Below are 22,959 nucleotides of genomic sequence, written 5' to 3'. Positions count from 1 at the left end.
AACCCAATCATAAAACATACTTAAGGAGTGCAGTGTCTTTGGCTTTGCATTTCATCTTTCTGGAACAGACCGCGTGTTCCATCTGTGACGTGTCACTTTGTATGAATCAGTCACAGCAGCCAATGAACTGGGAGAAAACCTGCGTGATGAATCTTGACAGTTCAGTCTATAATGCCCAAACTGCAGCTATTATTAAATTTGGAGTGAGTCCATATTTGAAGGTGAATCTCTTCATGACACTGCATATTCTGCTTTTGATTGCAGCAATTGAGAAAACGGTAAGCCTATAAATAAAGTTATTATGATTCTAAAAATAATGCCCTGAAAACACTTCAGGGCTGAATTTAATAGACTCTTCAGACAGATGCCAACATAAGATCTCAGAATGTAGCTTGTCAGGCCTTACTTGAACTTCTGGTAGGTGAAGACACGAACAGTTTTAATTTATGTAGGAAGGCTAGAAAGAGATGCAGAATTCATGGCAACATGAGCAATGACTTTTCTAGACAAAAGGTCTACAAAATCAAAGATGTAGAAGCAAGTGGTTATTTTCTGTGTTATGCTATACATCAATAGAAAACTAAATGAGAGAAGTGCATGAAGTTATTTGATCACTTTAAATCACTCCTGTATCAATTTAAAAAAATTAAATCCGTGTAAGTCTTTTTCTTCTCTAGAATGGCTGCTATGAATCTCTTTACGGTGTGATCCCTGCAGATGCGACTGCTAATGGGTTTAGTCTGTGCTTTGCAATGCGTAGGCTGTATGGATCATTAGGGAGAGAAAGGAGGAGGGTGACTTCTAACGAGATTGCTACATTAGTAATCTGCTATAAGAAGTACTGCTACCAAATATAATTGCAGAACTAACAAGGATTATAATTATGTATGTTCATGTCTGCTGTTAATGTCTCCAGCAAAGTACCCATACTGATACACCACTTCAGAAAAGTGCTGTGCACTGAAAACTTGTGCAGTGTTAAATGCATAGGCCAATCAGTCCAAGACAAAACTGGGGGATCCATAATAAAAGATAGCTAGAGTCACTGATATTACTTCAGACGTAGGAACATTTATACACTGTAATGACTTTGTTGTCATTTATGTTTGGAAACATCTGTCGTTAGAGATTAAAAAAGAAATTGTTTTCTCTGGAGATCTTCATAAAAGAGGAGCTTCATATGCAACACTTGCTTTCCTCAGATTCCTTTGCACACACTTCTTTGAAGCGTTGGTTCAGGATCCTGAATTACGGCACTGTTCAACTTCACCTTTGAGTTACACAACACTGCCCTTTATCCGCTGATACTTCCACCTTCATTTCCAACTTGCCTTCACTTCCCCTGGGCTTCCATTAAAGTAATATAATTAAACACCAATGTTTAAATCTTGGTTAAAAAAAATAGAGGGAAATTTAAGAGTGCAACTTTCAAAACATGTACCTTATGAAATAAAAATGGTACACACTTTTGCTTTTTATAACTTCTTACTGTGTGACTCAAGAGCAGTGCCATCTCTTGTCAAACCATTTCTTCAAAGAGAACACAAAACATGCAGCTCCAGTCCTTGAAAGCATGCTTCAGGTTAGCTTGTCCTGTCAAGCTAGATGGCATCCACCATCAATTTTCAGGCAGTTTTTACAGAAGTTGTCAGATTATATTCTTTCCTTGCTCTGAACCAGCAAGGAGGAGTTGTATGAACAAATACCCATTTTACGTTTTATTCCTCATTAGGAAGGGAAAGTAATTTCACTTTTAAAATGGATTTCAGACCCAACTGATCCTGTATACACCAAAGACAAGAAGATCAAAGAGAGGATGTGTTCCGAGAAGCTGATAGGCTTTTTGCTTAACCTAGGAAAATTTTACTTGTAGATAGCAGAAGAGTGTCATTAGTCTGGTATTAGAATCACTCTGTCATGTGAGATTTTTTTAAAGCATGATAATTTGAGATGATGAAAATTTGTTGAGTAATGACCCACCATTGCTGTGATAGAGCATTTTGCTTAATATAGAGGCAATTTTTGCTGATCTCCAGATTGTCAAAAATACGCATAGGCATGAGTCAAATTTCTGATGTCTGTTCCTGAGAATGCTCCCAATGAACCACATCCTTCGGTTCTGACAGAAAGCTATTTCTACTTGCACAGGTGTAAAATATAAACTGAACAGCAGATGTCCTATCTCCACAGCTGAAATTCAAAGCCTTAAATGCTACTCTGAGCCTGGTCACTTTGCCATATTTTGTATAACTCTGGCTTACCCGCAGGAAAAATGGGAATTTTCGACCATAAAAACCAACTCTGAAAAATTCAGGTTCCAAGCGCTGCTGTTCCATGATATTATCATAATAGGTAGCTTCCATTTTCTGTGAATGAAAAAGTTAGTTGCTATCAGACTCTTAAAACTGCACTTTAAAACATTAGATTCTAATGTTACATTAAAATATTACATTATTCTTTTGCACACATTTTTAATGAAAAGAGTGAAATTATTTTAAAGATTAAAATTATTAATTAATCAGTCTACATGGTGGAGCAGACTATAATATCACCATGCTCATTTTACATTTTGGGAGGTATCATGAAAATTTTTCTGTTGTACCTCAAATTAAACGGGTCTTGCATGTAATTCTCTTTGCACTACAGAATTAATGGCAAAGCTGAGATTAAGGTATCTGTTCGCCTGGCTACCAGTGCCCTTTTCTACCTGTATTCTCAACAGCTTTCTACAGCTCAAAATCTATACTGCTGTCTGAAAAATTTTATCAGTTCAATGGGGTTTGCTTTAATTGAGTTGAGGAGCATGAAACAGTATAAAACAAAATTAAATCTTCTACAGCTCTGTATACTAGCAAGTTTAACATGGAAGAAAAGGGGGGGGTGGAGGGTTGAAAAAAGGACTTTATTTACAATTACTTGTTCCATAGCAGTGTGCTGGCATTTGCATCAAGAGTGGGATTTCAAGACCCCTTGCCAAATTGAATCTCTGAAATGCTCGTAAGAGTTTCTCTATAGCAAAAAGATAGCTTTTTAAAGAGAAGCATCAGTTTAACATCATTGCTTTCACTGCAGGGAACCCTAACAGTAGCTTTGACTTTGAACACTGCACCAAGGTTTTGTTCCTGGTTCCCACACACGTTATCTCCTTTTGTAAAATGGAGAATGTCCCAGAGTTGTTGTGGGAAGAATAAAGGAATGGGCTGAATGATGTGAACGGCACAGAGAAAAACTTAGAGTGGGGAGAAATTCAAGTCAGTTCAGGTCAACACAGATTTAGGGGTCTCGAACAGAAAACGTATCATGCAAAGGTGAGCAAAACAAAGAGCTGAGATGCTCCTCACCTGCCAGTTGATTAAATCCAATTAATAGAGGCAGAGAGAATAGCTAATTTACTGATGTTTTAGGAATACCTTGGTGCACTACTAGACTAAGACTTGTTAATAGGTTTGTCTGCTCATCACTCATGATTAGTTTAGCAAAGGATGTTTTATGCAAAAATAAACATAAACAGGCAATGGCAAACCAAGATCCTCTGCATGTGTTTTCCATATACTCATGGGAGTTACGGTTGGCAGACCTAGAATTACTTCAGTAGGCCTACAATGTCATTGGAACGAATCAATGGCAAAGGAGTCTTTTTTTTTCTTTTTTTCCAATTGAGAATTTTCTGACAGGAGAGACAAAACTTCCTAGTGAATGGAAGAGATTCTGCAAGGAGAGAAACTGCTGCTACTTACCCGAATCCAGCTGAGGCTCTGGTAGTCATAGAGGCTTTCGTACTGTATGGCCAGCTCTCTGCACAGCGGGATACCAAACTCCCAGCTCTGCAAAACCAAAGCAAATCACGCTCACAGTGACTGGCATGTTATCACCAACTCAGCTGAGAGGAATACAGAAACTTGTTTTAGGCAATTCATTAGCTATGAAATGCCAGGGATTAGATATGAAAATGCAATGTGATGAAACAGTTTCCATTAAATATCAGATTGATTCCTTCTTCAAGATGGTAACAGAGGCACATATTCCATTGAAATTACACGCAGGCACTGCTCTTACTGAGAGTTTACTCATGAGACTGGGAACTTCTCTGGAGAAATATAACTAACAAATTTTCTTCCTGTTAAATCCCCCCCAAGTATCTCCTCTGCTTTCTGCACTAGAACTCCCTGAAGTGAAGACTCTTGTCATCTAGGGCATAGCTCCGTGGCAAAGTGCTCCCCTTCCCAGGGGTGCTACTTCCTACTGAAAGCATAAAACCATCAAGCGATAGGAAATACTCAAATGCAGAGACAGAACATTCTCAGAACTGAGCTGCATTATTGCACTCAGTATCTATATTCAGAACCAAAAGCAAAACCCACTTCTTTAACTTACAGTCTGCATACACCAAATCTTTTCAAGCACATCATATTCATGGCCCTCAAGGATAAGGAAGAAGGAGATTGCGTTTGGGCATGCCCACAGAGAGGAAGCTTCCCTTGTTACCTGTTAGCTTTTTAGAGTGTTCATTTCATACACCCTTGAACTGAAATCTCTCCCATCATCTTGCACCTGCACAGACTCGAAGTGCTTTGGGGGAGTGATGGTTTCTTATCATAGTTATGTAAAGGATCTGGAACACAAAGGTCTCAGCTGAGGTTTGGTTAGATTAATTTTTATGCACTATTGGGTTAACTTGCCTTTTTATTTTTTAAGCTTGGACTGTATTACAGTGAAAACAAAATTGATGTGAGTTATACTGTCCTCATCAGTATTAAAAAGCATAATATTGTACATTGTTGGTAACAGTAATTAACAGTAGTGATGTAAAATATTAGCACTTTATATGGAAATAGCTTTTCTGGTTTCATGTACCTTCACTTAAAGAAGAGAACCTCTGCACCATTTGAGTTAATGTAGTAGGCACTTTGCCATGCTTCCCTTTATACACATGCATTCAGTGTCTGTTCTCTCATCCTTAATACCAAAGTTTTTTTTGTCCTCTGAACAGCAAAAACATTATCAACTTTAAGAATTTCTTTATTAAAAGAGAGGATAATTTGAAAAACTAAGTAGGAAAAAATAACATTCCTACATCTCCTTAGCTTCTCTTTATTATAAAAAACCTACATAAGAATTTGCTGAGTAAAAGATTCCTTCAGGATCTTTTTTGATATTCTTATAGTAGTAGTTTGGGGTGATGGGAAGCCTGAGATTTATTTAGATAATTACAATACATGCAACTGAAAGACCAGTTACTCGACAACTCAGATTATTACTTGGAATTTTGTGATCTCAAATTAACAGGATTTTTGCTGTGGGCTGTCAAAGTCCATGACACACAAATATATACATTGAATTTTGATCATTGCCCAATTAAGTGTTTATATTTGCAAACACAACTAGCACTGCATGCCTTTTTTTTTTTTTTTTTTTTTTTAAGGTTTCAACAGAGTTTACAGTATCAGTACATAGACTTGTGGTGATCTATATTTACCTGAAAGAATGGAAAAGAAAAATCTCTTCTAGAACACCTGGCTAGGAATAAATGGCTTTTGTTACACTGGACAGAGGCAGAGTCTCACTTCCAAATGTGATGCTGTGGCTAAAGCATTACGTAATTCTGCAATCTGTCTTCTGGATGGAACCAGAAAGCTGGCTATCTTCCCTTACAGTGATCCTAAAGGTGTAACCTTTTTATGCTCCTTTTCTGATGTGAATTAAATTAACAATATGTAACCACATCTCATTTCTCTTTATTTAGACAAGCTCTTTCACATGTACACTGATACTATTTCTGTCATCCTAGCTCAGGCTCTCTCTCTTCCTTTCAATCAGATTTCAACACAGAGAAATTGTACCATGCCAGCTGAATACTCTGATGATAAAGATGTGATATGTAAGTGGAAGAAACACAATATACAGGTAGCTTCTTAGAAAAGAGAGGTCATAGATATTTGAAAATAAAGCAGAATGAATGGATGAGTCATAGGGATCCTCCTTTTTTTAAAATTGGTAATGTTAATGAGTACTATCTTCACAATGTAGAAATCGAATATACAGTTCTGTGTGCTGTTACTTTCCTCTAAAGTATCATTCTTCCCCCTCTCAAATAATTTCCTAATGTCTCCACTGTTAATTTCATTCATTACTGCTTTCTCTTTTGCTGATGTCTGATCTGTTTGTATGCTGCATATTATATCCTTCGCTTGCAAAGCTCATTCATCTGAGTTTTATTGCAACCTTCTCCTATGACACCAGCAACTCTCAGCTGAGTGCTGTTGATGGCACACAGGAAGCAGATAGGCAATCAACATCTATGAATGGGAGCCTTTATTTACTCACATCCCAACGTGCAGATTTCTTTTGGAAGTGTGATTCAAATGAGTGTGCACAAGAGAAATTAGTTCAAACATTGTGTAGAAAGAACACAATGTAAAAATGAACTGCTTTGGAAACGTAACACTGGGTCTCTCGCAGCACTTGGCTGAATACACACTGTGATGCTGTGAAGGGAGCTGGTCAGAATTCTTAGTTAATAAAAATTAGCAGTGAACTGGGCAGAAAAGAGTTGTGCAGTTCTCAAGACGTTGCTGTCCAGAAACAGGATCGGTCAGGTTCAAATTGTTCCATTCAGTCTCCTTTAGCTAGGAGACCTTGAGTCTTAACAGACAAAAATCAATCATAAAAAAAATTAGTTACGCACTTGCACATGCTACTTGCTGAGCCATAAACCGATTCAAAGCATAGCAAGACAGCAGTAGAAAGGAGTATGCAGAGTGAAGGGTAAAAGGGTTTTGGAAAGCTTTCTTCCTTCCCAGCACAGGGCTACTTCTGAGAATGGGAGTTAGACAATCCTGCACTCCCTTGCAGTGCCGCAGCTGCTCTCTGCACTTCACCAGCATGCCCTTTTATGTCAGACTCACAGGACAGTCGTATGGCCTTAGCTTTCCCCCCTTACCATGGTGAGGTTTTCCCATGAACAAATGCAGAACTTTTACACCTCCTTCATGCTGCTCTGACCCCTCCTTAATGGGAAATGCCAGGAGCAGCATGAGAAACTTAAGTCTAGATATGCAAGAGAACACAGAACAACAAATCCCTTTCTTCAGGACCCAGGGAGGTCCTGCTTCACCTTAGGGGAGCACAGAAAAACAGCCTGTCAGAAACAAGTTGAGGGAAACAAGCTTCTTCTATTCCCTGAGCTGTTCTCAGTCACACAGCCACAGAAAAAGTGGCAGAAAGCAGCAGGAAGATTTGGCTTCTCAGCATCTTTCACCTCCAGAGCTCGAGTGACATACAGCTTAAGTGGATTATTCAGTCATTCAGCTAACATTTAAAATAAAGGAGGATTAAAACACACAGCCAAGTAACTCCAGAAACACCCCGTGGGAAAAAAAAACCTTAAGAGGTTAACACTCCATAATCTGCGAGGAGATTAATAGCAAAATTACATCCATTAACTTTTTACTCACCCTCAGTGTTTATGTGGATGGCCTGTTTGTCGAAAACACAGGCTCAATTTATGTACATAGTCTCTATGTTATGTTTGTCTAGTCAGACAGTACAGTACTGCAATATTTGCACAAGTCAGTAATTTAAATTTAAGTGCAGTCTAAAAAGCCCTGAAAATTTCTGAAACTAAACAGAGAACCACATGCAGTATTATTTCAGAAGACCTAGAAAAGATTCCTAGATAATGAATCGCTTCCTCATAAACCGGCCACTCCTTCTTACAAACAGCAATCTGACTTCTTTTTGCAGGCTCGGCAGAGAATGTCTCTGCCATAAGCATCTTTCTTTTATTAGGGCCAGGAAAAAATATCTGGAATGTCAACCCCACGACTGGAATCACATTTGTATTTAATTTCATTGTCACTGCTATCAGAGGGAAAACCAGCCCTGAGGTGCACATACAGATGTTATCTTCTAATAATATAAGCTATACGAATTTTTCTAAAGAAAAATTTGAAAATATTCTGACAGATGATCTCGCTTCTAATATTCACCTCTGAAACGATCCCAAAACACCATGATACAAGGGACTAACACCCACCTCTGCAGTGATTAACTGTAGGAAAAGCATACCAAATATGTGGAATTAAAATGTATTGAAAATGTATTGATTTTTTTCTTGTGCAATGGATAGAACTCCGCTTTAAGTGAAAGCCACTTCAAAACACCAGTGATACTGAAAAGGCTTAAAACTTTTTTAATAAGGGACTCCTAGAATGTATTGCCTGCCATTTACTTCTGGAAGTTAGAAACAGAAGTCCTTAAGTGAGAAGCAAGTCATAAAACAACAATTTGCATAGACAATGCTTTTTTTTTTTTTTTTTTAAATTAAGCAACTGGCATTTATCAAGCTCTCTGTCATGTCAGGTGATCCAAAGTTTTTACAGGTATAAAAACATTCCAGCCTTTTTCCCGTTGACCTGCATAAACTAGTTCCAAATGATATGTATAATGAAATATCCATATCCATTTTCTCATCTGTTTTTTGGTCTAGAGAGCCAAGGCGCAATTTGTCAAGTTATTAAACCTTTTTATATAAATTTACTTCCAGACTACTGAACCAAGATGATAGCCTTGCAAGCTCTAAGTCAGGAAAAGGGAAGGAAGCTGCTGGAAGAGAGAAGAAGTTGGCATACCTTCCCTTTGTTGAAGTAATGGATAATCTTACGGCACAGACCTTCCTTACGTTGCCACTCTGACTGAGATGGATAATGCAGGAACTCTCTCAGAGGTCTGTCCTCCCACTGAAGCAACTCACAGTACAAAAGCAAAGTAAATGCAGCCTCTGTTGGAAACGCAATCATTGAACAATGAATCAATGACAACAAATAACTCAGCAAATAGGCTAAAAGGTCACAGGCTGCTTCTAAAACAGTCTGGAAGTTCTGATGTACAATTTGAGAAAAAATTCTGAAGTGTTAGATTAACATTAAATTATTCAATTACTTAAAATAGCAGCACATAGCTGTTTCCGATAAACCTGATTCTTAGGTACAAATCTGTCAAGTTCCTTTCTACTAGATACTTGATTTAAATGCACAGTCAGATACTCAGGTGTGTAACTAGATTTGGAGTCTGTGGTTGTAAACAGAGCTTGGATAACAAAGAACTAGAGTCATGCCCTCTAAGTATTACAATGCAAGGAAATTTGGCAAATGGAGTATGATGGTGGGTTCGTGATTTCAATCTTCCCCTAATTTTCATTCCACTGTTGTGATTTTTCAATCAACTGTCCTTGCAGAACACTGTAATGTAAAATTCAAGGTGCGACAGAACAGTTGCGTGGGCAGAGACATGCATTACTTCGTGTGATGGAGTGAGGTAGACCTCGGCTTCTAATCGTTCCGACTGCTGTAACTACAGGAAAAGAATCACAGAATGGCTGAGGTAGGAAGGCACCTCTGGAGGTCACCTAGTCCAACCCCCCTGAAATGCAGGTTCACCTATGGCACGTTGCACAGGATGGCATCCAGGTGGGTTTTGAGTATCTCCAGAGAGGGAAACCCCACAGCCTCTCTGGGCAACCTGCTCCAGCACTCTGTCACCTTCACAACAAAGAAGGGGTCTCAGTTTGTGCCTGTTGCCTCTTGTCTTGTCACTGGTCACCACTGAAAAGCGTCTGGCCCCATCCTCTTGACACCCTCCCTTCAGGTATTTGCACACATTGATAAGATCCCTTCTCTGTCTTCTCTCCTCCAAGCTAAACAGGGCCGGCTCTCTCAGCCTTTCATAGGAGAGATGCCCCTGCCCTCTCTCAGCATCTTTGTAGCCCTCCGCTGGCCTCGCTCCAGCAGCTCCACGTCCCTCTTGTCCTGGGGAGCCCAGACCTGGACACAACACTCCAGGTGGGGCCTCACCAGGGCTGAGCAGAGGGGCAGGATCACCTCTCTCGACCTGCTGGCCACACTTCCTAAGGCACCCCAGGATCCCGATGGCCTTCTTGGCCACAAGGCCACGTTGCTGGCTCCTGGTCAGCCTGCTGTCCACCAGGACTCCCAGGTCCTACTCTGCAGAGCTGTTCTCCAGCAGGTCAGCCCCCAGCCTGCGCTGGTGCACGGGGTTATTCCGCCCTAGGTGCGGGACCCTGCACTTGCCTTTGTTGCACTTTACGAGGTTCTGCACTGCCCAATGCTCCAGCCTGTCCAGGTCCCTCTGAATGGCAGCACAGCCCTCGGGGGTATCAGCCACTCCTCCCAGCTTTGTGTCATCAGCAAACTTGTGGAGAGTGCACTCTGTTCCCTCATCCGGGTCGTTGACGGATAAGTTGAATGAGACTGGACCCAGTACTGTCCCCTGGGGGACACCGCTAGCTACAGGCCTCCAATTAGACCCTGTGCTGCTGAGCGCAACCCTCTGAGCTCTGCCATCCAGCCAGTTCTCAATCCACCTCACTGCCACTCATCTATCCCCACACTTCCTGAGCTTGCCTATGGGAAGACATGGGTCTTGGGAGACAGTGTCAAAAGCCTTACTGAAATCAAGGTAGACAACATCCACTGCTCTTCCCTCATCCACCCAGCTAGTCATCCTATCATAGAAGGCCATCAGGTTGGTCTAGCATGATTTCCCCTTGGTGAGCCCATGCTGACTATTCCTGATCACCTTCTTCTTCTCCATGTGCTTGGAGATGGCCTCCAGGATGAGTGATTCCATCACCTTTCCAGGTGATCCACCAATCTCCTTCTTGCCCTTTTTCAATACTGGGGTGACGTGGGCTTTCTTCCAGTCCTCAGGCACCTCTCCTGTTCTCCATGACCTTTCAGAGATGATGCAGAGTGGGCTAGCAATAACATCTGCCAGTTCCCTCAGTACTCATGGATGCATTCCATCTGGGCCCAAGGATCTGTGGGTGTCGAGTTTGCCTAAGAGATCTCTGACCTGATCCTCTTTGACCAAGGGAAAGTCCTCCTTTCTCCAGTCTTCCTCCCTTGTCTCTAGGGTCAGAGATTCCTGAGGGCTGGTCTTAACAGTGAACTGATCCATAACAGAAGTTTTTGAAACAAATTCAAGAGATGTTAGAGAATAACATCAGAAGAGTCAAAAACTTTCACTAGGATTTCAAACAGACCCTGTATGATGTCTTACTAACCTGTATAGTTCTTACTAACCTGTATAGTTCTCAGCCTGTAAGTGCATGTCACACAGCTTGTGGATATAGCGGATGTACATCTCTTCCTTGTTAATTTCCGACTTATAGAAATTCTGTAAAAGAGAGGATTTTTATTTTCATTGAGAATTTTCCTTCATTCAAGACAATCAGTAGCATCTGTGTATGTATATAGGTACTGGAAAGAGAATACATTATTAGTGTAAGGTGAAAGGACTAATTCTTTTCACATTCACACTGATTTAACCCACTAACTTTTTCATGTAGTGATTTTTTTTCAAAATGATGGTACAGTCAAACCCTGGAAGAAAAGGTGAGAGAGGTTGTGGGGCCTCTGTCACAGAGATATTCAGAACTCAGCTGGACAAGGCCCTGAGAAGCCCAGCTTAAAGTTGGAGAGCCCAGCCTAAAGGCAGGAAGTTAGACCACAGACCTCCAGGGGATCCTCCCAACCCATCATTTTCTGTCATGCCAGTGCTCAGATTCTGAACCTACAATTGCTGACACAGATTCCTACCCAACCTTCCCCATTCCTGCTTCAATTACATTGCACAGTATCACAAAGAGATAAACATAAGGAAAAAATCTTTACCATAAGGTTAACAGTGCAGCCAATTTTCTTGTTTTCTGTTTCATCGCCTTTCATACAATCCCTAAGAAAGCAGAGTAATGTTGAAACATGCACCTGCAAAATTTCCTTTTAAAATACATTTGAAGCTATCTTAACGTCCAGAGTTTCCTTGGATCACAAAAAACAGTGAACCATATACTTTATTTTATACAGTTGCTCTAAGAAAAAATTCCATAATATGGCCTAAACGATATAAAAACTGCCTTAATGGCATCTGAGAACAAGCACCTGAAGTGACCACTGCATTTCTTACAACTCTGAACAAATACCAGATGGCAGTAGTCAAACATCTTCATAACTAAAAAGCTACCATAAAAGTGAAAAGTTATTTACCCAGATGTAATTGTTTAGTGGTTCCCTAGTCAAAGGACTAGGTTTCAGAAATTCAGGTATCTAATGTAGTGTTGGCATCCTGAAAGATACAACCTGACTGATTTAGACTAGATTACTGATTTTTTCACAGGTAAGATAAATCACACAAACAAAAAATCTGTGGATTCTGCAATTTTTATAAATAATTTTGATGTAAGCAGCACAAAAGAAAAAGGCCTCAGAAATTACCAATTTTGACTTGAGAAAGTCACATTCATTTGTGAAGGCAAGACAAATTTTTTAAAGCAGTGACACTACAAACTTTCCTGAGAACTACACTGTCAGCTAGTTGGCATCTGGGCTCCACAACATGTCAAAACTGATTAGCGGAGCTCTTCACTTCATAGCTCTCTATGTGATTTGCAGAACTATCACAGCAGCTGACACACTTCATCTGGGTGTTTCCAAATTTTCATACAGTTCCCTATCCTGCTCTGCTCAGGGAATGAAATATTCCGCTGCATATTGAGTATCAGTTAAAAACTGGTATCTGTTCCTGAAATTAAGCATGAAAATGAGTATCTGTTCATACAAGTTGCGTTGATAGCAAATTCCATTAAAAAAGTCAGCTCCCTTGCATTCTCTTTAAATGTCTCTCAGATATTTGGTCTTTCTTAGTAGTTGTATGGCAGTTGTCAAGAAAAAAAAACAACACAGGAGATTGGATCAAACTGTTCAGGACAACAAAAAGAACAAACTAAAAAGCACAGAAAAGAATTTGGGATTGCTGAACACCCAGCCTAGTCACAGGCTTTCACCTATAATGAACAGCAGAAAAACAAAAAAAATGATTTGAACTCTCGTCAGTAGGCTAAAGATAGAAATATATGTGGCAGTACTATATAGTTTCTAATTGCCTCCTGTTCCATAAAAATAACTCTGAGTGTGCACACACAAACTAGAAAGTAAAATATGTTTTTGTAACTAAATCAAAGCTCACAATAGTCCTGCAAGCTTTAGTCTAAATCCAAACAGAGGATGTCTAGTTTGTAGTGGAGTCTTGCACACAAATCACCAGCTGACATGTCAGGCTTTCCTCAGATGAAGTTTTTTAACCCTGCCTACTTAGATGAGGCGTTCAGCATGTGTCAAAGACCTTGGTTCAGCAAGCCATTTAGAACCATTCTTACATTTAGCATGTATATTGCTTAATTAGGCAAGATCACTTCAAAGCTAAAAGGAATAAATCATTTAGCAACCTGAATAAACCTTAGTCCAAAACTAAGAATGAACAACTTCATCTTTGTTGTTTTTTGGGAATGAGCATACAAGAATAAGAATTAGGGCTCTGGAGCTGTGAACTTTGGATTTCTACTCAGAATCCTGCAGCAGTGAGGTAGGCTTGCAGATGTAATACCTGCCATCAGAGAAGCATGCAGCTTGATAAACCATAAAAACATTCCCTGTACAAAAGAAATTTGATACTAAAACTTCTAATACATATACTCAGAACATATTACTGTTGTTGCCAGATACCTATAGTCAAGCAGACGCTCCATGAGGCGAGTAACTGATGTAACAAAAGAGATTCCAGTCTCCCGCCAGGTTTCCTGCTCAATCTTCTCCAGCAAACTGTTCAGAGATGAAAAGAGCAGATAAGGCATCCGGGGAAACAGTGTAGTGCATGCAGACAGCTGCAGACGACTTCGTTTCTCCCTCATGAGACAAGTACACAGAATTACTATCTTACCTGGGATAAGGCCCAAAGAGCTGGGTTCTACTCCAGGCAGCATGAAGCAAAGACAAGGAAATTACAGAATTGACAGGAAAAGGAAAATTATCCTCACATTGCCATACAAAATATGTAAAAGATAGCAATGTTCATGGCAACAGTTGATTCCCACATTATTATCTGTAGCGTAAATACTACTAACAGCAATCACAAGTTGGAAGGGAGTCTAAACCTAATGCAAATTCCTCTTCGTACATCCTCACATTAATTTTGGTCTCTAATCAGCAACCAACTAACCTTGCATCACAATTTATTAAACTGTACATAAATGAAAGCGATATTTTTCTGATCAGCAAGCTAAACAATACAGGCAGCACATCACTGAGATGACTGAGAAGAAAGAGAAAAGGCTAGAGTAAGAACACTGAAAATCACATTAAAAAATGAGAAAAGAAAGCAAATTTACATGCTAGTTTCCTGAAACTGATCTCTGGTCAAAGAACTTGCCACTTACATACTGACAAAGAAATACTGTTAGGTGTCTTACATGTCCTCACAACAGGCAAACTCTTTTATACTGAAATAATTTCCAACCAAACTCTTTTATACTGAAATAATTTCCAACCACGGGACCCAATTCACACTTCACCAGTACAGCTGAGACAACAGAAGTCAGGGCCAACTGTTTATTTCACGGTGCATTTATTAAGTTTGTGAGAAAAGAGATGAGATTTTCCAATTCTGTGGAATTGTTTCCTCAAAGCTGACAGTATTCTCAGAAAAGACAGTACAAGTACAAACTAAAAGGTTGCTGGACTTCAAGTTCAAGGTTATTTTTCTTGGCTACACATGCAGTCATTATCATCTACAAATAAGTGAAACTATGGTCCCTGAATTCTTAACGTTTCAGCTATCAAGTACCTTCTTCTGGAGCTAATGAAAAGTTGAACATTCTTCTTGCCAGGTGAATAAAAATAAAAAGATATTTTCTTTCTTTTAAAAAAAAAAAACACAAACAAACATGAAATATATTTATCTGTAGACATGAAGTGCCAGACTTCTCGAGGCTGAATATGCAGAAATCAAAACAGAATAGATTTACATGCTTTCTAAGGATGAGCATACAGGATGGGCTGGCTTATTTATCTTGACAATGAATGAATGTGTAAATGTAAACTGAGAAATACAAAGGTTTATGCCTTAAACTGCCTCCATACAATTGGGGGCCACATAAAATTGTCTGGAAGATAGAATCATAGAATTATCTAGGTTGGAAAAGGCCTTCAAGATCACCAAGTCCAACCACCAACCTGGCCTGCAAAACCCCATCACTAAACTATGTCCCTGGTGCCACTTTCACATCTCCTAAATACCTCCTGGGATGGGGACTCCACCGCTGCCCCAGGCAGCCTGTTCCAGTGCTTGATCACCCTCTCTGTGAAGACATTCTCCCTAATATCCGATCTAAATCTCCCCTGGTGCAATTTGAGACCATTTTCTCACATTCTACCAGTTGTTTACTTGAGAAAAGAGACCGGCACCTTCCTTGCTGCTCCTTTCAGGTAGCTGTTGAGAGCAATGAGGTCTCCCCTCAGCCTTCTTTTCTCAAGACTAAACAATCCCCATTCCCTCAGCTGCTCCTCCTATGTCATTTCCTTGTCCCTCCACCAGCTTCATTGTTCTTCTCTACACATGCTCTAGCAACTCAATATCCTTCTTATAGTGAGAGGCCCAAAACTGAACACAGTACTCGAGGTGTGGGCTCACCAGTGCTGACTACGGGGAGAACAATCATTTTCCTGGTCCTGCTGGCCACACTATTTCCGATGCAGGTTCCTTTCTTGAATGGCAAGGACTTAAGTACTTTTCTGGTCCCCACTGCAGTGGTACTAGTGTGCCTCATGTATTTATTTCTCATGTATTTATTCTCATAACACTCCAGGAATCTCCTAGACTGTTTCCACTCTTAAGTTTATCCTTATGAGTACTGTGTATTTGGTGTGAAAGGGAGTGTAAACACTGTCATGACCGACTCCGGAGGAATAAACTTACAACTGTTGAATCAACTCAATGACCTTCAAAAATTGTAAGCAGCAAAGGAAAACGTTGAGGAAAACCTCTTGCTCTAACAAGGCCTGACTTGCTAGACTTTCTCTAAATCGTTCCAAGGCCCTGATTTCACGTATTGCTAAGGTAAAAAAAAAGAAAGGCACCCGTTCCTTTAGCAGATCAATTTTTTATAGGAGGACGTTAATGACTTACCTATGGAGCCTTATATTAGATTTCACAGAACAAAAACAAGGAAAAATTTAATTTTTATATTCTTTTCAGAATCAGAGTGACACATTTCTGTTTTCCTGACAGCCATGTCATAAAAACCTGCCAGAAAACTTTCTACTGCTTTCTCTGAAGATCAGCCCTGAAGCTGCTACTGCAGCACAGGTCACTACTTAGACTCCTTTAGTGACCCCACAGAATGCAGAGCAAGCAGAAATTAGCATAGCTTACAGTAGGCTGAAGAGTTCTCTGTAGTTCTCGTCACCTTTTCCTTCAGATACCAGGCTGTCCAGCTTATCAATCAACTCAGCTTCCACCTGGATGAAGAAGTGACTGGTTACAAATTAGCTGTTCATGCAGAAGACAAGAGTACCAAACACAAGGAGGACTGAAAGAATATTGTCCTGCAGGCTGCCCCACCTTCTTTGTGTGAGTGATTTATTTCTCTGTATCTCAGTTAAATGGAAACACTTTTCTTATTTTTTTTCAGTGAAATAACAGGGCTAAAATTAAATTATCCATTTGCTTATCAGAGTCTAAACGAACATCCCAGGGGAGATAATGTTGATTCTTCACAGCAATTTTTGATATTTATTCTCTCAACAAATAAATCACTCTGAACACACTTTCTGTGAAAAATATATCCTGTACCATAAATTGAATATCCATGCAGAGAAGCCAGTTTATGGCATGATCACCACTAGCCTGCTGTGACGGTTCTGCTGGTAGCTAACTGATTTCCAGCCATCCAGACATAATTGCATTGGAATGTAATTTGTTCATTAAACTCTTTTTTATCAAGCTTCTCTATGTATATATGATGCATTTTCTTTTCACACTTATATAAAGGAACAGAACGGTATCATTATGTTGCCCTTCCCTTAGAAAGGTCACGAATATGCATTCATTTCTCCCCTTGTCTAATACGTCCTATTGTCAAGTTTGAGATCAGATATTCCAATAAAATTGGTTCAAGTGCAGAAACCATTGTATCCAATATTAAAGAAAAAAATTGTGCGCTCTTCAAAGTCTTGTAAAGAACATACTTTCAACACTAATGAAGACAGGTGTCTAAAGGTTGAAATGGCTTGTAGAATTATCACTTGTTTTTATTCAAAGATTAGCATAGTTTGAGTTTCTCAGTTTTTCAGCTGCCAAACTGCAAAGTAAGTAAAGATGAGAAGGAAGAGTAAATCACCCAGTGACACACAAATGGAATTGGCACTCTTGCTAGTGAAATCATTAAAGGGAGACTTGATTTAGTCCATGAATCAGACTGCATTGTTCTCTAGTATTGCTGAAAAATTACCATGTTAAAACAAGCTACTGGAAAAAAAAAAGCATGAAAGTGAATTTCCAGGATTTTTGTATTTTCTAACGACCAATTTAGTATTCAAAAAGACAACAGAATTCAAAACTAAAAAAAAAAACACCTGTCTCTTAGTCTGTAAGCTACAACAATTTGACAGAATTCTGCAAAGCATCTGTCCAGCTGTCTAACATTACAATGGACAAAAAATTAACTTCTTGGTTCCAGCTGCTTATGCTAGTAAGGTTTAATGCATCTTGTACTATTCAACTATACATTTCGTTCTCACTAATCTAGATGAACCTTCTATCTTTAGTCTTACAAAATTACGATACATGCTTCAGTGTGAGAATTAGCTCCATGATTAAATTAAGAAAGATTTTTATGGCTGTAGCTTACAACATATGAACAAGCATAAAAATTATATGATGATTATGAGAAGTTCATCTGTCATGTAGAAAGTATAAATAGATCCAGAAACTAGAAGATGACTGTAGGTACTTCTAACTGTAAATGCCAGAGCAGAAACTGTTCTATTGTTATGCTAATATAGCACCTAAAGCAAAAAGAGTACCGTGATCAAATGCCACCATAATAATAGTAGTAGTAGTAGTAGTAATAATAATAATAGCAGTCAAAGGAGTTGAAGCAAGGAGGGAAAAAACCATAAGCCCTTGGTAATACTCTTCCACACAGCCTTTGATATACCAGGTTATGGGAAAGGTCTGTTATTCTCCTGGAATGATTAGAACTGACATTTAATGTGGTTAATAATCACGTGAATTATGGTAATTTAAACAAAAGGTCCAATCATTAAGTATTTCTGGAAACGGTTTGTGTTGTTTAACTGTACACTAGCATTGCCTCCTTCAGCGTACCTATCTGTAGATACTTGCCCTCACTATTGTCCCAAACACAATGACAATGAAGCAATGTCCTCTAAGGATCCATTCCAAACCTACACTTCGTTGTTACTACTTTGAACTTTTAGGATCTGTTTTATGCAGTGGAAAATTCAAGCAATTCTCTGACCATGACTGAGCAACAAAATGAGGACTCCTCTGCCTGTTCTGCAATCATAGCTCATGGCAGGTGGGAACTACAGAACTGTTGTTGGACATAAGCATTCAGGAGAAATGCTGCAATTTCTCCAAGAATATACAAGTCACAAAGCCTGTTTCAAAGCATGGCATAATTATTTAGTTATACAATACTGCCTTCTGGCTAGAAATTTGCCGGAGAAGCAAAGACCACTATTTTCACAAATACTGGCTAAACCTTGAAGTCTCCATTTGTGGTTCCCGGTCTTACCCACTTAGTGACTGACTAATGATCTACATGGAAACCAATGAGAGCAGTGAGAGCCCAGGACCAAAGAAATTCTTTTCTCTTTCTCATCTCTGATGTGACGAGCACGTTGCTCTTCTATATTTTCACAGGAAACGTAGCCAGCTCTAAAGTGCACTGCCTAAATAATCCCGGGAGTCCTGTAATCTTTTGTGAATGATGCTTCAAATTTTCTGCTTTTATAGATCTGCATCACATCTTCCTCACCATCAGAAATGGTTCAACAGATGCAAACTCCTTGCTTCCAGCTGGGTATTGCAAGACAGACAGAGCAAGAAAAAGAACACTGCAGATGCCTGGGAAGCTACTTCACCTGTTTGAAGTTGCCATTCTTTCTCTGCTCCCAGTCCATCATGTCATGGAAGATAGGGATCATGATATTTCGGACTTCTGGTTGTGGAACAAGCGTAACACCAAGAAAGGGGCCAATCATTCCCGGAATAAAGTGAATCTTATGTTCACCTGTACAACACAAAGCAATTGTGATTAAATAAAAGCATTTGTTATCTGTCACTGAGAAGGAAGGGAGCCTCTGCAATAATGACAATAATAGGCCCAATGCAAAGTAATAGGCATCAACATGAAGAAAGCAAGTACATTCTTTTCCTAAAAGGACTGAAACAACAGCTTGCTTTACACCATTTCCTGCAGTCTGCATTTTTAATTTCAATGCCAAAGCCTTCAGCAAAAACTGTCATTGCATTTCATTTGTAATGGAATTCAAACCATTGAAGACAAACAAACTAAAACATACTAACCAGGGGGAAAAAAGGACAGATACTTTTAATTTATGAAAGAAAGTATTGGGAAGGGTTGGTGAGAATAACTATGTTTAGTAGAACATAACTAGATTTTAAATAACTAGAGAGCTCTCTGTCCTCAGTGCTATAGAAGTCACAATTTCATTGCTGACCTTGACTTAGGACAAAATAGCATTGATTCTCAGCAACAGCAACTCAAGGCATTTACTAACAACCTCTTCTGTGGCCTGCTTACTTTGTAGCTGCAGAGAATAAATCGGAATAGCTATATTCGGAACAAGGCTCAGTAATAAATACCTTTATCTGTATATGTATATAATAGACTTCTTTCTTCATATTTAAAGTTTTCTAAGATATTTTTCCAGTTATTTGATTTCTGTTATATTAGAGAGCTTTCTATTCCCCACACAGATACTTCAAGACTGTGATTGAGTCTGCCTGTACCATCTTAGCTGTGCAAGACAACTCAGGCTTATTTAGTCTTTTTGATTAAGGTTTTTTTCTTTTTTACTTCTGTAGTCATCTTCCTAATTGTCTTCTGAACTCTGTTGAACTTGTCTTTGGTTTTTATAAGCTGCAGGGCCAGACTAACTGTTCTAAAATCAAGTGCACCTATGAAAAAACTGCAGCAGTAATATAGTCCTCCTTCTCTTACTTAAGATTCTTATATATTTTCTCAAAGATCATGTTACTGTTTTTACTCATGGCATTTTACAGGTAGTTCCCATTCAGCTGATTATCAGCATGATACATTTGTAGTTTCTTTTCTTGAATAGCAGTCCTACATACGTTTCTACATATAAAAAGTTTGTATTTGGCTTTTTGAATATATTACTTGCTTGCAGCCGCATTATCAAGTTACTCAATTTCATTTGCATCATTCCTTTGCTCTTTTAATGATTTAACTGTTCTCAGAACCTTGCATAATCTGTGATTGCTATCAACATTTTTTTTTATTTTCCTCTAGCATACTATATGCTTCCTTTGTCCTCAAATGTTTCCATAGGTATTCATTTTTGATCCCTGACCGAGACAGGATACTGGCCTAGCTGGACTTGCTCTCATCTAGTACAGAAGTTATTTGGCTGTTTTATTAATAAAATCCTGAACTACCTAAACCCAAGACTGCTGCAGAACACTTCTCAAAGCACAAGTCCTAGATGAAAATTCTCCATTTACCTTTTGAGACCAGTAGCAAGATTCCCCATTGTGTAATATGCTTAGTTTCTTTATCAAAATATATAAGAAAAGGTCACATAAATTATAGAAGTTGAAATTTTATGTTCTGTTTTGGGTATTTTTAAGCAGTAATGTAGAATTTGTTACTATATGCATACTAAATGCCTGAAGAAGACAAAAAAGAAGCTTTACGGTATGTCACTTCTGGGCACTATAATCAAACACCTGTAGCTATAATTTTGCATCATAACAACTTTGGCTTTTGAATCATATGCAGATTGATAAAATTAATTATATCTGTGAAAATGTAAATATTTGCTTTACAGCCAGGAAATAGACACAGAAGTCAGAGAGTACCTCCATTTGAAGCAGACTGCGGCACAGTTGAAGGGATTAAAATAAGCTGATTTTATATTTGCAGCTACATAAAAACTGTCATTGACATGCCAAAAACAAAGCCTACCACTGTCACATTTGAGAAGAAAGCATTCAAATTGGTAGGAACACATTACACAAATGAAGTAGAGACTATGATGCTGCAGAATATTTTTGGTAGAAGAGAAGTGCTTCCTTGTTTTACAACTAAGAGAAATGTAAAGTAATACATGATACTAAAATAAATTAAAAAAATCTAACTGAAATATGGGGTTACTTTGGCTTCGGTTGTTAAGACAGAGAAGGAAGAGTCATACCCAGGTTCTGCCACATGCTGAAGAGCTCATATGCCATCATCACTCTCATATCACCATATCTGTAAGAGAGGAGATAGACAACTGCCTAATGGAAAAAACACCAGCAAAGGCGGTGACATTTAAAAAAATAAGGAATAAAATAGAATAAGAATAGAATTGGAATAGAAGGAAGGGAGCTACATGGATCATCAAGTCGAACTGCCTGACCACTTCAGGGCTAACCAAAAGTTATAGCGTATTGTTAAGGGCATTATTCAAACGCCTCCAACACTTACAGACAGACGGAATCAACTACCTCTCCAGGAAGCCTGTTCCATTGAATTCACATTTAAATCAACATAAGAATATGAAAAAAATTATCACTGAGCACTGTATTAGGAGATTTATTTATTTCCCAAGCACTTCTACATCCCAAGTTCCATCATAAATCACAGGGACTTATGATAGAAAAAGAAGCCTCAATTTTTCAGGTGGCAGAAAAGACTGGGAAGCCAACAAAAAGTCTTCTTACTTATCTAGAATCTTCTTTCTCTTAGCTGGTGTGGCATTTTCTAGTTGCAGACTTGGCTGATTTATGAACAACACTGCCAGGCTGAAATAGGAGTTCCACACCTGTAACGCAGAAAGGAAGTTTTATAACATTACACTCCAATGAGTAAGTTTTAAACAAGTGTAGGAGGACATATGTTCTTTTGTATGTAGAATCAGACTTTCCTTTTTGTAATAAAGATGTAACAATCAATATGCCTCTTGACTCGAGATACTAAACTCTTAAGGACACCAAGGGTTAAAAACTGATAGGAAAAGATATTAAAGAAGGCAATCTAAGGAACCTGCTTTGGCAGGGGGGTTGCACCCGATGATCTTTCAATGAAAGGTCCCTTCCAACCCCTTCAATTCTGTGATTCTGTGATTCAATGTCACTAAGCTTTACTCTTAGCACCGAAGCTTAAAAATGACTAAACTTGGCCACTTCACAAAAGTTTAAATTGTTCTCTTTCTCTAGGCTAAGCAGATTTTATCCCTTGAAACAACAACAAAACAACAACAACAACAAAAAAAACAAAACACAAAACAGAGATTACATTATATTATGAACGAGAGCTTTATAATTTAGTCTGTTTTTTGAAAGAAATGAGGCTTATACATTAAGGCTGTGTGCGCGCATGTGCAAAGAAAGGTACACATCTGGCTGCTTTTCCTTAGCAACACTGAGCTTGTGACCGCTTTCAAGCACATCAGACATAGGGAAAACACTCTAAGATACTGTGTTCCTCCAAGTTTTAAGTCAACAACCAAAGAGAGAGGCCTCTGGGAGAGGAAGATTATGAACGCCCTGACTTCAGGAAAAGCACTGTTCGAGTTCCTATTTTATTAGGCCTGACAACAGGCTTCATTACCTCCACTGCTTACGTAGGCATTTGTTTCCTTTACAAAGGCCTCCATTTACTAGGTTTGAGCATTCTGTTCTACTTCCCTCAATCCACAGCAGATTCAAATTCCTCTCGTTCATCGGTTACATCATCTTTCCTCATAGATAATCAAATGAATGCTGCAAGTATAATCGCTAATATAGCTCTTGTGCCTGTGGTACTACTAGTTTAAACATGTTGTAATA

General features: G+C 38.9%; 1 protein-coding gene across 1 annotated transcript in view; it reads right to left on the bottom strand.

Annotated features, from left to right (window-relative positions):
• DOCK3 (dedicator of cytokinesis 3) overlaps window positions 1-22,959 on the bottom strand; it is a 216,089-nt gene that overhangs the window by 22,286 nt on the left and 170,844 nt on the right. The window contains 11 exon segments of the mRNA XM_040568460.1: window positions 2,262-2,366; window positions 3,738-3,824; window positions 8,631-8,779; window positions 11,103-11,196; window positions 11,694-11,754; window positions 13,581-13,676; window positions 13,795-13,821; window positions 16,285-16,370; window positions 19,023-19,171; window positions 21,342-21,400; window positions 21,853-21,953. Coding sequence (XP_040424394.1) covers window positions 2,262-2,366; window positions 3,738-3,824; window positions 8,631-8,779; window positions 11,103-11,196; window positions 11,694-11,754; window positions 13,581-13,676; window positions 13,795-13,821; window positions 16,285-16,370; window positions 19,023-19,171; window positions 21,342-21,400; window positions 21,853-21,953 — 1,014 coding nt within the window.

This window comes from Cygnus olor, chromosome 10, assembly GCF_009769625.2.
Source record: "Cygnus olor isolate bCygOlo1 chromosome 10, bCygOlo1.pri.v2, whole genome shotgun sequence".
NCBI lineage: Eukaryota > Metazoa > Chordata > Aves > Anseriformes > Anatidae > Cygnus > Cygnus olor.
Note: the sequence above shows the minus strand (reverse complement) of the source record. Positions and strands in the feature narration are given on the sequence as shown.